The 13,576-nt window shown below is 37.2% G+C and overlaps 1 protein-coding gene across 1 annotated transcript in view; it reads right to left on the bottom strand.

The window, feature by feature from the left end:
- ROCK2 (Rho associated coiled-coil containing protein kinase 2) overlaps positions 1–13,576 on the bottom strand; it is a 94,567-nt gene that overhangs the window by 32,368 nt on the left and 48,623 nt on the right. Inside the window, 2 exon segments of the mRNA XM_074895632.1 lie at positions 2,285–2,422; positions 8,958–9,058. Coding sequence (XP_074751733.1) covers positions 2,285–2,422; positions 8,958–9,058 — 239 coding nt within the window.

The following is a 13,576-nucleotide window of genomic DNA, read 5'->3' as shown; positions in this document are numbered from 1 at the left end:
ATTCAAACAATCTACATTTTCTATTAGTTATGACAGTACCTTGAAATTTTCTGAACTTCAAAACTTCTTCCAGCAAAAAAGATTTCCTGGTTATTTTAGTAGTATGAGCTTCTATATACCCGTGTTTCTTGACATTAAAAAGTATCACTGAGTCAAAATGCAAAACATCAAATCCGAGAAAGGGAGCATCGTGGATTGATTTGAAGGTAGCTCAACAGTGAACAGCACCTGAGACTGTTTCTAAATTTTATTATAAATCTTGTTATCTCTGTACATATTTACAAAAATACTTGTCACTACTGATTTTGTCCTAAATCAACACATACATTGAAATAAGAAAGACTAAGATTAGTTTCTTTAGACTCTTCAGACTCCAAGTGCTGAAGTTTCAGAGATTTCACCCAGAGGTCACCAGGTCTGAAAATGGCCCAAACCAGCAAAAATCACTACTATCAATCGTTCAATGACTGGTGTGAAAAAGTCTCTGAAAGCCTCTCACTTTATTTCTCAGGGAACACTGCTCCTTTACATTAAAACCTAAAATCATTCACATCTTTAAGTTACCCACACAAAATTCAAAGACAATTGAAAAAGAGGATGTGTGGAAAGGAGGAAGGCAAAAACATGGTTTGTGAAGATGAAGAACCATGAAAGACAGGAATGTTAAGATTTGACCTTTATATTAAAACTTATTGTATATTAGCAACAGAAGACCTATATTATAAATACATATTTTATTACATATATATTGCCCTGTATTTGTTTTCATCAATTGATAGCATAAACAATATATAATATGATAATGCATTTGGCAATTAAATCTAAAAAACAAAAATAGTGTCTGTATTCACATGTGAAGACATTAATATAACACAATTACAAATAACAATGCTATGCCTTTATACAGCACTTTTGTTATTGTCCTCAAGAGATTTCCTTAAAAAAAAATAAAATTATCTAGAGCTCTGGTTTCACTTTTCACATAAAAGAAAGCACAGAGAAGCAGTGTGATCTGTCCCAGTTTCTAGCTCAGAACAGGACCTACATTTTCTTAAAACCAGCTCAATGTCCTATCCCACTGGACCACATCACCTAAATATAGCACACTAATACACTTCATCATAGAAGGCACAACTGCAACTACACTTTAATTCATTTGCAATTTACAAATACACACATTTATATCTCACTCACTATGCCTTCCTTTGAAAACCGAGTGTCATACAATTCTCATTACTTTCAACTGCATGTGAATAATGAAAATAATTCCACACAACTACTATCAAAAACAAAGGACTCAATAAAAATTCATCTATTTGGTTAAGTATTGCTACCGAATATAGGCAAGAACACAGAATATGCTCAGAAGGGCAAAACATCAAAATAAGAAAAAACCTTGTAAAGCATTTCTTGCATACATGAAGTGCTATGGGCTTCATGGTCTATAAGGAAAGCTTAAAGCCAGTCTTATTAAATACACAGAAGCACGGCAATATATGTAAGAGCATTTGAATGTATTATTTATTTAACAAAATTAAATACTAACAATTTCTCTAAGCATATGCTTTCAGTACTTTTTTTATTAATTGGTGTAATTTCCCAGTTACAACAAATTGCAATATTCAGTACTAATTCTTCCCAAAGGCATAATTCATATTACAAACATGATGATGATACATGTCATGAGACAGGTAGCTGCAAGAAACAGTGTTCAATACCAGCTGAAGTTGTCAGCTCTCTATTACCGGGATATCACTTCTGAGCTGAAATGCAGTAACTGACCACTAAAGAGAAGATGGTTTAAGCAACTACAACCTTCTGCCTTGCAGGAGACCAGGAGTATACACTTACCCATCTACCAAACTGCAGATGAAAAGACAGTAACTACTTAAAGCACTCTTAATACCAATCGCCTGTAATCAAACTGACTGTATCATGAGGAAAGACTGGAAATAATGCTGACATTTGTTTCTATAGAGAATTTTTCTTAGTTGGAAAGGTAAACTCTCTATTCCAAATAATTATGTGGATATGTCAAAAATCTGTTTAATGCTGTTTTATGGTGGATTTGTAGTGACTAAAATGTAAATTAATCTACTTTCTAACTCAGCCAAATACACAAAACTCAGTGAAACCGCTAAGCAAAATCTGTAAGTAAACTTACAAGAGTAAAATCTGAACCTAAACCATGATTTGAGTTCAGATGTAAAATCAAAACCAGCTCAAGACTGGGAAAAATTTATGGCTTAATTATTATTGTTTTACTCTTACATTTCTTCCTTACCTGAACCACCCATGGACTGTTGGCAAAGGCCATAATATCTCTTTCTTCCCAGAAAAAGGCCGAATCTGATCTCTTGATCATTTCAAATTTACTAAGTAGCTTCATTGCATAAACCTTCTGTGTCATTTTATGGCGAACCTGTTGGTTGAGGAAGAAGAGAAACAACTTTTTTAAAATGCCTTGTAAAAAAAAAAAATTGAATACCAGTAGAGTATATTTCTCCAATGTGTGAACTGCTTTCTGGGATGCAATGCCTCCAGGTCTTCATACACCCAATTTTCTATACAGTAAGGATTAGAGAACTTCCAAATCTAACAGCTGCTCCAAAAAACCATAGCAGGGGTGGAACAAGAAGGATGCCAAACAAAGGAAAATACACCAGAGCCTGTCCAACTTCTGCAGCTGCTGCTGCAACCCCAGAAGAGGAACTGCAGGGCCTCGAGAAGAACATGCCACAGGGCTGCAGGAGCTCTTAGGAGGTAGCTGTTTAACTGAAGATGCAGTGGTATGAGCATATGTTATTCCTCCCTATGGCTATGAGCATAAAAATGAGAGCTGACTCCAATAGTCTGCTTACTCAAATTAAAACTGGGGGGGGAAAAACCCCCAACAAAATAAACCAAACCCAAAAAGAAACCCAACCCAAAACTCAGAATGAGAGAAGTACTATCTTTAAAGGACTGGATTGCTGCTCTTAATGTTTTCTGAGTGAACATGCCTACTTCAAATCACCCAGAAATAAATTCCATTTACAGAAGAAAAAAAGGAAAGGCTCATCTATTCCTCCTTGAAAAGTTCCATCATCTAAGAAGTAAGACGCAACTCTGCTTATATTTTTGTATTCTGAACACCATCTATATCCATTGCATTCATTCATGTCCACTTCAGCCTCTTCCAGTTTTTATTTTTCAAAAAAAGATTGCTCCTATTTATGTAGTTCTTAAATTCACTTTAAATGGTGTAAAATTAATAACATAAACTGAAATTAAAACTTTTTTAAAAACTTCATCTGAATATGGACATGAAAAAAAAAAATCTTTAAAAGTATAGACTGTAAAGTCATTACTCTGCTAATGAAACAACATTAGATTTATGTTAGTTTACAAAACAACTACTAAAGGACCGGCTTTTTTTAACATTCTTGAGTGTTCCTTGCAGAAATCAAGGTGAGAAGCATTCAGCTGCAAGATGTCAGAGTCAGCAGAAAAAAAGAAGTTAACTGCATCTTAAGTTTCTGCATATTTTCTTCACATTAAAATAAAAAATTCAGTGGACTAACATGTGAAATCAGAACCAAACTGTTACAGTTTTCTGGTGCATTTAAAACCCTCACATTTAGTAAAATAAACCATATCCCTCAACCTCTCGGTTTTACACAATGTCCAAGTTTAATTACGCTAAACGAAAGAGTGTTTAATAGGCTCTTCCTGAACAACTGTAAATGTTTCACGTCCATTATGTCTGCAGTGCAAAGCCACAGAGAGGCATCTATGTGGTCTACAGATCTGGCAGCATCAGTCTCCTCCTGAGGAGCTGTAAACACTAGTGTTTCTGAAGCCAACAAGTATGATCTCTAGAAACAGGAGAAGCATTAGGGGGGTGGGGGGGAAATCCTGAAAAGAGTGAGAACATGAAGAGAAACATGATTATTTATGAACTTACCATTCTTGAAATAAGGGCTTTTTGCTCTCAAGATATAGGTACAAAAGTTTTAGGATTAGTATCTTGCATAGTCTAACACTAACCAACAACCTTCTGCACAGCTAGATCCAAAAGAACTCCAACCATACACGAAAACAGAAACACTTTATCTACATGCATTAACAACTCTATAAGCACGTATATTTTAAGACATTAACAATTAACCGGCTAGCAAAGGTGTCCTAAAACAGGATTTTGAAAACTACCTCCTTCCCATTTACTAATCCTACATGGGATTGTTTACAAAGACTTGGTGGTATACCACATACTATACATAAAGTAGAGCTTTTGTAATCCTGCTCAAAACCAGAAGAAACACAAACACCAGCGACCTCAAAAAGAGGTTTAATTGAAGATGCATTTTCTGTGAAAGTTCATGAAGCTCTGCAACGTATTTAGTAGGTTACAATTCATAAAAGCAGTGTATACTCTTGCCTGGATGTAGTTAGTATAGCTGTACACATTTGTCTCCCATCACTTGGGAAAAAAGAATCTCAAGCAGTCAGCACAGCCTGAAGCAAGCTCATGCAGAGGAAAAGCAAAGTAAACAGGGGTGGGGGGACCAGAAATCACAGTCTGTGCACCTATCTAAGGTAGTGCCAATAGGTTATTAGTTGGCTAAGTTATTTCTTGAGAAAGTGTCAAGATAGGTTCACTCTCTGTACAACAATCAAGGAACCGAAGCAACAACCAGCAGACCGGCACACCCAAAGAGTGAGTGTGTCTTGGCATGCCATACACGTGAACAGACCTATTGCTGATATTACTCCTTATATCACCACCATGGCCTCTGGAGACAGCCTCTTCTTTACCCAGAGCTATATTTGTACATACGTATATTGGCTCATATAGCAGATTATTCATGTATTAAACTGTCATGATGTTTCGATTTCTTCCAACTGTTTAAATGAACTGCCAAATTTAAACTGCAGCTCACCACAGTAACTCTCAAAATAGGTAGGAAAATCCCTTCGTGCCATCAGCACTGAGTAACATGGCCTCATTTAACTTATGAAAATGCATTAAGAAGTAAGAATTTCCCCCTACTCTACTTCATCAACGTAAGACTTTCAAGAAACAAGTACACACAAAACACATCCATAATTTCTACAGCATTCATGTCAGAAGACAATTCGTAGGCGAATAACATATCCATTTGAAGTTATCAGGTCAAGTACGAAGTATTGATAACAGTACTATCTCTTCCGTGATTAAAGAAAATTAAGATCCTAGAATGGAGTTGCGAAATGAACTCTAAGGTTTGAAATAATCAGAGATATCCTAATACTTAAGAGAGCCATAAGAAATTATTACCGATAGGCTACCAAAGTTCATGTCCTGACAGATTTTCAGGTAATAGACCACGACTGCTTTATTTGCATTACTAGAGAAGGTACATCAGCAGTGACTGGGGAACTAAACCTAATAAACAAAGCACTTAATGGAAAAAACTAAACCAGCACCTGTTTACATACGCCATGACAACCACTTGTTTGCAAAACTAAGAAATCACACAGTAAGGACTACCATAAAGACCATCCTTTACTAACCAAATACACAAAAGAGTTGGCCTTGCTTTGGTTTTCTATTCCAGTACATGATCAAGTCAGTCTGCTGTGTCACTGCAATGTTAGAGCAGTTTGTGATTAGATCTGGGAGAAGGAACTAAGGCTATGTTTCAATTTCAAATCAAGAGGATTTTTCAAGGGAAAACAAACAAGAGGTACTCAGGATGAGCTTTCATAAATTACTATTTCTGCATAAACCACAAGTAACATATTAAGCACCATAATTCAATTTTTCTGTCTGCCCTAGACATCAGTCACGTTTATCCACAGCACTGCATAAGAGAAGAAGTGATCTGGCAGCTGACAATTATTTTCTTAGCTTTCCCCATCACTACAGACCCAGCAAAGCCAGAGGCCAGAGCTCAGGAATAGAGTTTAATACTTTTGGAGCTATAAGAAAATTGTTTTTCGAAAGACAGATGCTCAGACCAGAGTCAACTGATCTCTCTTTACTGGACTGAATTTTTAAATTTTTCTGGGGGAGGAAGGGGGGAAAAGTGAGGCTTTTACAAACAAAAAAATCTCACTGTAAGATACAACAGTAGAGAATGTGTTTTGCTTTCTTTCTTGAATCTGGAAAACTGATCTCTTCACACCACTTCTTTCACAAGAAAACGCTGTACTGGAACAGAAAGCTTGGGGGAAACAAAATTAAATGGAGGAGGTCATAGCTGGCTATTTTATGCTGTATATTAACATCATTTTATGACTTGTATTTAACTATTACAAACATTTAACAAATATTTCAGCTGCAAATATTTATGCACAACAGCACACAATAAATTCATGAATGTCATGTTATCAACTTATGTACTTAATCATGTTTTATTTATGGTTCTTTCTGTGTTTAGCCCCCACTGAAGCAAATTTCTATTTTGATCACAGAACATGTTGCAAAATACTTTGATTACTGCAAATCCATCACTGCAACTGTGGTGTTAACAATTTGAATGGAGTAGAAATAGATATAGCTTAGCTCAATAGTTTAAACTTGTATCATACCTTGTGAGGCAAAAAATTTAGGTATGTACACCCTCATCACCAGCTAATATTAGTTCAGATCTACAGTTGTATTTATTAACCCACTGCTTTTTAGCTGTAAGACTGCATAATATTATGATTTCATGAAGTACAGAAGAGCTCTGTATGAACACACAGAAGTTCCATTCTAGTACCAAGCATTCTTAGCTTTTTTTATTTTGGGACTTGAAGGGCTTATTTAAAGAATTTTAAAAACCAGTAACAACAAAAAAACCCAAACCCCATCATTATATGACCAAGTTACTATGCATTCTACCATTACATTATAATGATGAGGCAAATGAGAGGTAGTTGACTTTAGACCCCTCAAACTACCTATCTGCGGTACATACACTGTGAAAAATCATTTCTACTTTAGAATTTAAATTGTTCATGACACAGTGAATCCAGAAAAAAAGTTTCCATTCTAAGCGAGAACAAATTAATGTTGGATTTTAAATGAAATGTTAAAGAGAAAATGAAAAATCATTTAGAAAAATTCTTAAGTTCTTCAAAATATACGTATGAAAATAATGTATTTTGATTTCTGAAGCACGTTAAAAATACAATTCTCTTGGATGCTTCCAACAAATAGATCAGTGTGACATTGAAAAAATGCATATGAATTCTGTTATTAGGATCTTCTCTTTTTCAGAGGAACTCTGCTCCTTACAACTTGATTGTTCCCTGACTTCCCATGCAAGTGCATGAAAAAGAAGCATCTCTATTAGCTACTCTAAGCGGACATATATATAATGAAAAAAAAAGCATTATGAAAGACTTTAAACCAAACCATTTGACATGACTGTCAGTGAAAAGACAAAGAGTAGACAGCCTTCTTACAAAGCTCCCTGCAGCAGCCCCTTCTCAAATGAGTAAGGTTCTGCAGAAGGTTTTGGTATTGTTTTCAATCTCTTGCCAGCAAGGATATAAAAGCATATAAAGACACACATTAATTCTTTGAAGTCTTGTTCAAAAATAGGAATCTTTGGAAATACTCCTCTCCATACTTCATAAATTCTTCTGGATAAAAACAAAGTGCAAATGACACAGAAAGAAACAGGAGAGAGGGAGCTACACTCTCACATTGCCACACTTGGATGAAGTTGCCTTAAAAACATACATAAATGAATAAAAATTGCTGATTAAATGTTAACTGCCACCTGAATTACATCTGAATTTGCAAATTACCAATGAATTGGGCAAATAGTGTTAGGCTAGTTGCAGGGTTTTTTTTTCCCCAAGTTCCAATCAATTTCACCAGTACTAATAAGGAAAACACATATAATTTTATAAATTGATAATAAATGTATTGCTATTACATTCTGTGTAGCTTCTATAAGCACTTCAGAGACAAGATCTTGACACATTCCTTAAAAAAAAATCCAAAACATCTTTTGTATTTTGCAAAATTGCTTTACAAGACAGTATGATTTTCCCAGCTTCCTAGAGCAGAATTAGCACAGAACAGTAAAAGATCAGTTCTATGTCAAAAGGAACAAGCAAAAGGGTCATTTTTGTTACCTTATGGTAACAAGATAACTAGTTTCAATTGCTGCAAATTAGTTGATCCCCTTTCCATTGACTTGCTTCACATCTCTCCCTCTAAAAAGGCTTACACAGAAAATTATCATGGATCAGGTGATGTACAGTTATCTGTTAGCTCATAACCTGTCCCTGGTGTTTGTATTCTCAATTCTACTTGGTGCTTACACCCATAGCTTTTTTCGAAACTGACATATTAACCTATTTTATACATATGCTCACATTTTTGTGCTATTTATGACACAGTGTGACTTGGAAGTCCTGGAAAATACAAAATTAAATTAAAAGCAGACTATGCATTATATACTAAGTTATTTTTTGTATTTTGATTGCTCTTTTTTAAAATAGAATTTTCTTGCAATATAAATTTTAGAAGTAATCCCATTCTTACATTAGATACTATATAGGACCCAATGCTGAGTGGACAATGCTAAGAAAAAAAGTCTTTAAAATTTTTTACATCAGTCATATCAGTTAAATACAATGCAAGCACCTCAACTATAAGAGCAAAACAAACGTTATCTGTTGCACTATTAGCTTGCTCTTTCATAGAAAGTTTTCAGATTTTATTATACAGTGATGCTTGCAGTCAAAGAAATTGAGAATTGTCATGAAGTTGCTTTTTCCATTTTGATCAAAGGATAGCAAACTGTTTCCCAAGTCCTTCCCTTCTAATCCAATGTTTTCAACTCTAGTGTACTGTTTACTATGCACAGAAATGACCTCATGATACAATGAAAATAACACTCTTTATAAGAATGCACTTATAAAGCATGCAAAATTGGGAAGGTTTTGGTTAGAGCCATATATCTGTCTAATCATTAAAATTACACTCTTACCAGCTGCACTTCTCCAAAGGCCCCTCTTCCAATCACCTTAACAACATCATAGTCTTCAGCTTTCATTTGTAAAGCTCGGATTTTTTCCACAATCTTCTCATCTAAAACAAATCAAATAGAAGTTGTGATAAAGTGTGTATTAACAGAATACAAGAATTTTCACTAACATTTTTCATTTAGAGTCAAAATAAGCTATTTTTATTTAAATGTTTAGAGCCTTCTTGGCAATTCTTGAAATCTGCAGTCACTATTAATATCACCTTTCGTTTTTGTTTTGAAACCATTAACCATCTACCTTTAGCTGTAACAACTGAAATATCTTTTGGATTTTGCTGACTCTCATTTCACACTTCTAATTATCATTCACAAGCTTACAGGAAGACTCCAGTAAGGAACAGAACTTGAGATGCCTATCTTGAATTTTCAGATAATTATTCGTTGCCACCCACTGTGCTGCCAGGATCCGCCGACACTCCACTGATAATGCAGGAGTGTGAAAGTACCCAGTACACATAAAAGCACTTCAGGTGCAACCTGCTCCACACACTTGGAGGGTTCAACAGCAGTCAAACAGCAACTAATAGAACTCAGTAACCTTTGTGTACAACTTCAGATCATGCAAAGATATGACTTCAGATCCACTCCTTGCATAGGAAATACTAATTCAGGTTTATGATGTCTGTGTAACTGCTAACCGTCTTCACTGCATGTGTAGTTATACACTTTTTAAAACTAGGTCTACAATGCTCTGATTCAAGTATGCACTGGTGCAATATTCTGCAGATAAGGTCTGCCTTTCGGTATTTTATGTTGGTAGTTGTAAGAATCTGTATGGGAAACTGATGAAATTCAACCTCTGAAAATTCTAAAAACACTGCAAGATCCTAGACTCTTTAATTTTGTAAATGCAGCATGCTAATGAATGCATTCCTGGCTACATACATTTTTAAAATCTATTCTTTTTACAAGGACAAAAGATAACCAGAGCAATGAATGGAATCCATGACACTGGAGGTAATCTTTCTTAAGTGTGACAACCTTTGACACTGCCCCCTGCGCATGCTTAGAGAAAGAATAACACAAAACAAAACAGGTTGGTTCTAGCAAGACCTCTACCCAGGAAAAAGCATGAAATTGTATGAAAAGCTGTCAATGCTTATATTCAGAGAGGAGTAGAGGTATGTATTGCGAGATCCCTGTTCAGGGTCAAAGACCATGGAATTTGATCCCAGGAAAGGCATTAAAAGGGATCTCTGCTGTGAATACAGGAAAAAAAAAAAAGGATCAGAGATATAGTTAATTCTGTACAACATTAAAGATGACATTGTCAGCAGAGTTAATGATAACGAACAACTTGTAAACAGTTTAACCATTCCTACATATTCATGAAGAGCAATCTGGCAGGCTACAAGCAATCCAGGAGATGCCTGACCATCAAGAGCATTTCTTTTGACCCAAGTGAGCAACAGGCCCAGTCAGAAAGGAACTCCATTACTCACAAACAAAAAAGAACTGACCGGGGATAACAAAGCCTGTGGCAGTCTTGGCTGAAGCAACCATGAGATGGTGGAATTTAAGACCCTGAGAGAACTGAGGAAAGAAAATAGCAGACCTTGGACTTCAGGAAAACAGACTACGGCTTGTGCAGGGAACTTACAGGCAGGATCCTGTAGAAAGCTGCTGTGGACGGTAGAAGAGTGGGTTGATCTTCAAAGATGCCATGTTCAATAGCACAAGAACAGTCTGTTCTAGTTAGCTAGAAATCAAGCAGGCATGGCAGAGAGCCACTTTGGCTGAATGGGCAACCACTGCCTCAACACAAGCACAAAAAGCAAAGGTTTGGAACACGGAAGCAGGGATGGGCTACCCAGCAGGAATCTCCCAAGCATCCAAGGATGGAATTGGGAAAGCCAAGCACAGCTGGAATTGAAACTAGCCAGGGTTACGAAAGGAAGCAAGAGCCTTTAGAAATACACTGGCAATGAAAGAAAGAATGAGGCAAATGTGGGCCCCCTGCTCTCAGTGGGGTTGGGGATCTAGCGCCAAAGGACATGGAGAAGATCAAGATACTCATTGCCTTTTTTGCCTCAGACTTCACTGGCAAGCTTGGCTCACAGGCCTCCCAGCTCCCTGAAGCCAAGAGCAGTATGGGGCAGTGAAGTATTGCAGTAGAGGAAGTCAGAATTAAGGACCAATAACGTAAACTTGACATACACCAGACATTGAGATGACACAGGATGATGTGCGTATGCTGAAAAAGCCAGTCAACAGCGTTACTGTTCTCTATCACCTCTGAAAAGTCCTGGCAATTTCAAGAGGCTCCTGATGACTGGTAAAGGGCAAATGTCATGTCTGTGTTCTAGAAGGGCAACAAGAAGGATCCAGAAATCTGGAACAGCAGCCTAACCTCACTGCTCATGATGATCATGGAGCAAATCCTTCTGGAATCCACTTCCAAGCACTTGATGGATGAGAAAGCATGGGAATAGCCAGAAAGGATCTAAAAAGGACAAACTATGTTTGATTAACCTGATTGCCTTCCATGATGATATGTCTGTCTTGGTAGACAAGGGGAAAGCCATGCACATTTCCATTCCTTGATGGTAGCATGACTTTCAACACAACATCTCAAAGTATCTTTGCAGCCAAACCAGGCTGTCACGGATTGCACAGAGAAATTACAAGGTGGGTGGAAAACTTGCTAGAGTCACAGTCAGTGATTCAAAGTTGATACACAGGAGGGCAGGGCTGCTCCTAAGAGGGACCCAGACAGCATGGGTAAATGAGCTGACAGGAACCTCACAAAGTTCAACAAAGGCAAATGCAGAGTCCTATAGCTGGGATGGAATGACACCACATAACAGTACAGGACAGCACTCACCAGCCAGAAGGCACCTTGAGAAAGAGGACTTCGAGAGCCCTGGTGGACAAGATGAACAAACTGGAACAAGCAGCAAGCCTTTGGACTGACTGCATACAAGGCTGCATTGGTAAATACATAACCAGTAGGTTGAGGGAAGTGGCTTTTCCCCTCCATTTGTCACTTAAGACCACATCTGGAATGCAATGGGTTCCTCAGTGCAAGAAAAATATCAAAACATTCCCTAGCTTAATAGAAGGCCACCGAGATGCTTAGAGGGTGGGGCCACATTATCCTCATAGAGAAGTTGAGAGAACTGGAATTGTTAAGCTTAAGGAAGTCTAAATTGTTGGCCTCAACAGAAGTTGAAAGGAGGTTTCACTTCTAAGGTGCAAAGTAAAGGACAAGAGGCAACACAGAAGTTGGAACATCAGAAATCCTACTCTATAGGAAAAAAATCTCTAAAATTGGGGAATGGAGCAGACTGTCCAGTGGAGCTGCAAAACCTCTGTCTTTGGAAATTTTCAAAAGTCAACTGCACAAGGACCTGAACAACCTGATCTAACATCAAAACTGGTTTGGTTTTGAGCAGAGAGTTGGACTAGTTGACATCCAGAGGTCTTTCCTAACCTGTGGAACACAAAAATGCAACTAAAAATTTCTTCTGAGGAAAAGATTAGGGGGGAAGGGGAAGGGGAGAGATTAAAAAAAAAGTTAATACTGAGGGAAAAGACTCCGCTAGTAAGGTTGTAAGGACAGGGGCAACTAAAGTCTCAAAAGGAGAAAGATATACATTCAGTGTACCAATACGACTATGAAGTAATCTGGAGTGCGAACAGGAAAGGGAGATAATTCTGAAGCTGTTTTTTACAGTGAATCATGAAAGCTTAGAGAGGAAGCATAGCACAGCACAGTGCTTCACCCACACCAAGTTTATTATTTTGTTCATGATTTGAACTAATTTTGCAGTTTGAGAAGGGAAGAGTGTGCTTGGAAGCTTACTTAATTGCAGATCATAAACTCTGGCATAAAACAAGGAGGACAAATGCAAATTCACAGGATACAGCAGTAGAGAAGGAGTATCAGCAAATTTCACATCAGAGTGAATGTGCAGTTACATGTTTGAACACAATGTTACATCTCATGAGGGAGGGGAATCATGAATTTATTTTCAAATGTTTCTGAGATGTTTCATATGTTTTCAGATGTGAAATGAGACGGCAGGGATTTAAACATGTTTAAAGAGTAGGGTGTAGGTTTACATAGCTCCATTATTATTAGTCAGAAATTCACAGCAATACTGCTGTGTTCAAAATATAATACAGACGTTACAAACAATTACTAATACAGCTCCAGTGAAACTGTTTAAGCATTAAATACTGCAGCTAAGCAATGGAAAACCCAACAACACATGAAGTAAGGAAATGAGATACCAACTGCAGAGTTACCAGTTTTATCATCCCTGTAAAATGCTGAGGATGGAGAAATCCCACCTGCTCTACTAAAAGATGAATATAGTTCAGTTGGAAGGGACCAGCAATGATCGTCTAGTCCAAGTGTGGACCAATTCAGGTCCAAAAGTGAAAGCAATGTCCAAATGCTTCAAACTCAGGTCCAAAAGTTAAAGCATTGTCCAAATGCCTCAAACACAGACCGGCTTGGGGCATCAACCACCTCTCTAGGAAGCCTGTTCCAGTGTTTGACCACCCTCTTGGTAAAGAAATACTTCATAATGTCCAGTCTAAATGTCCCCTGGCAC

Source organism: Athene noctua, chromosome 1 (genome assembly GCF_965140245.1).
Source record: "Athene noctua chromosome 1, bAthNoc1.hap1.1, whole genome shotgun sequence".
Lineage (NCBI taxonomy): Eukaryota > Metazoa > Chordata > Aves > Strigiformes > Strigidae > Athene > Athene noctua.
The sequence above is the reverse complement of the archived record's forward strand: the minus strand, read 5'-3'. Positions and strand labels throughout refer to the sequence as shown.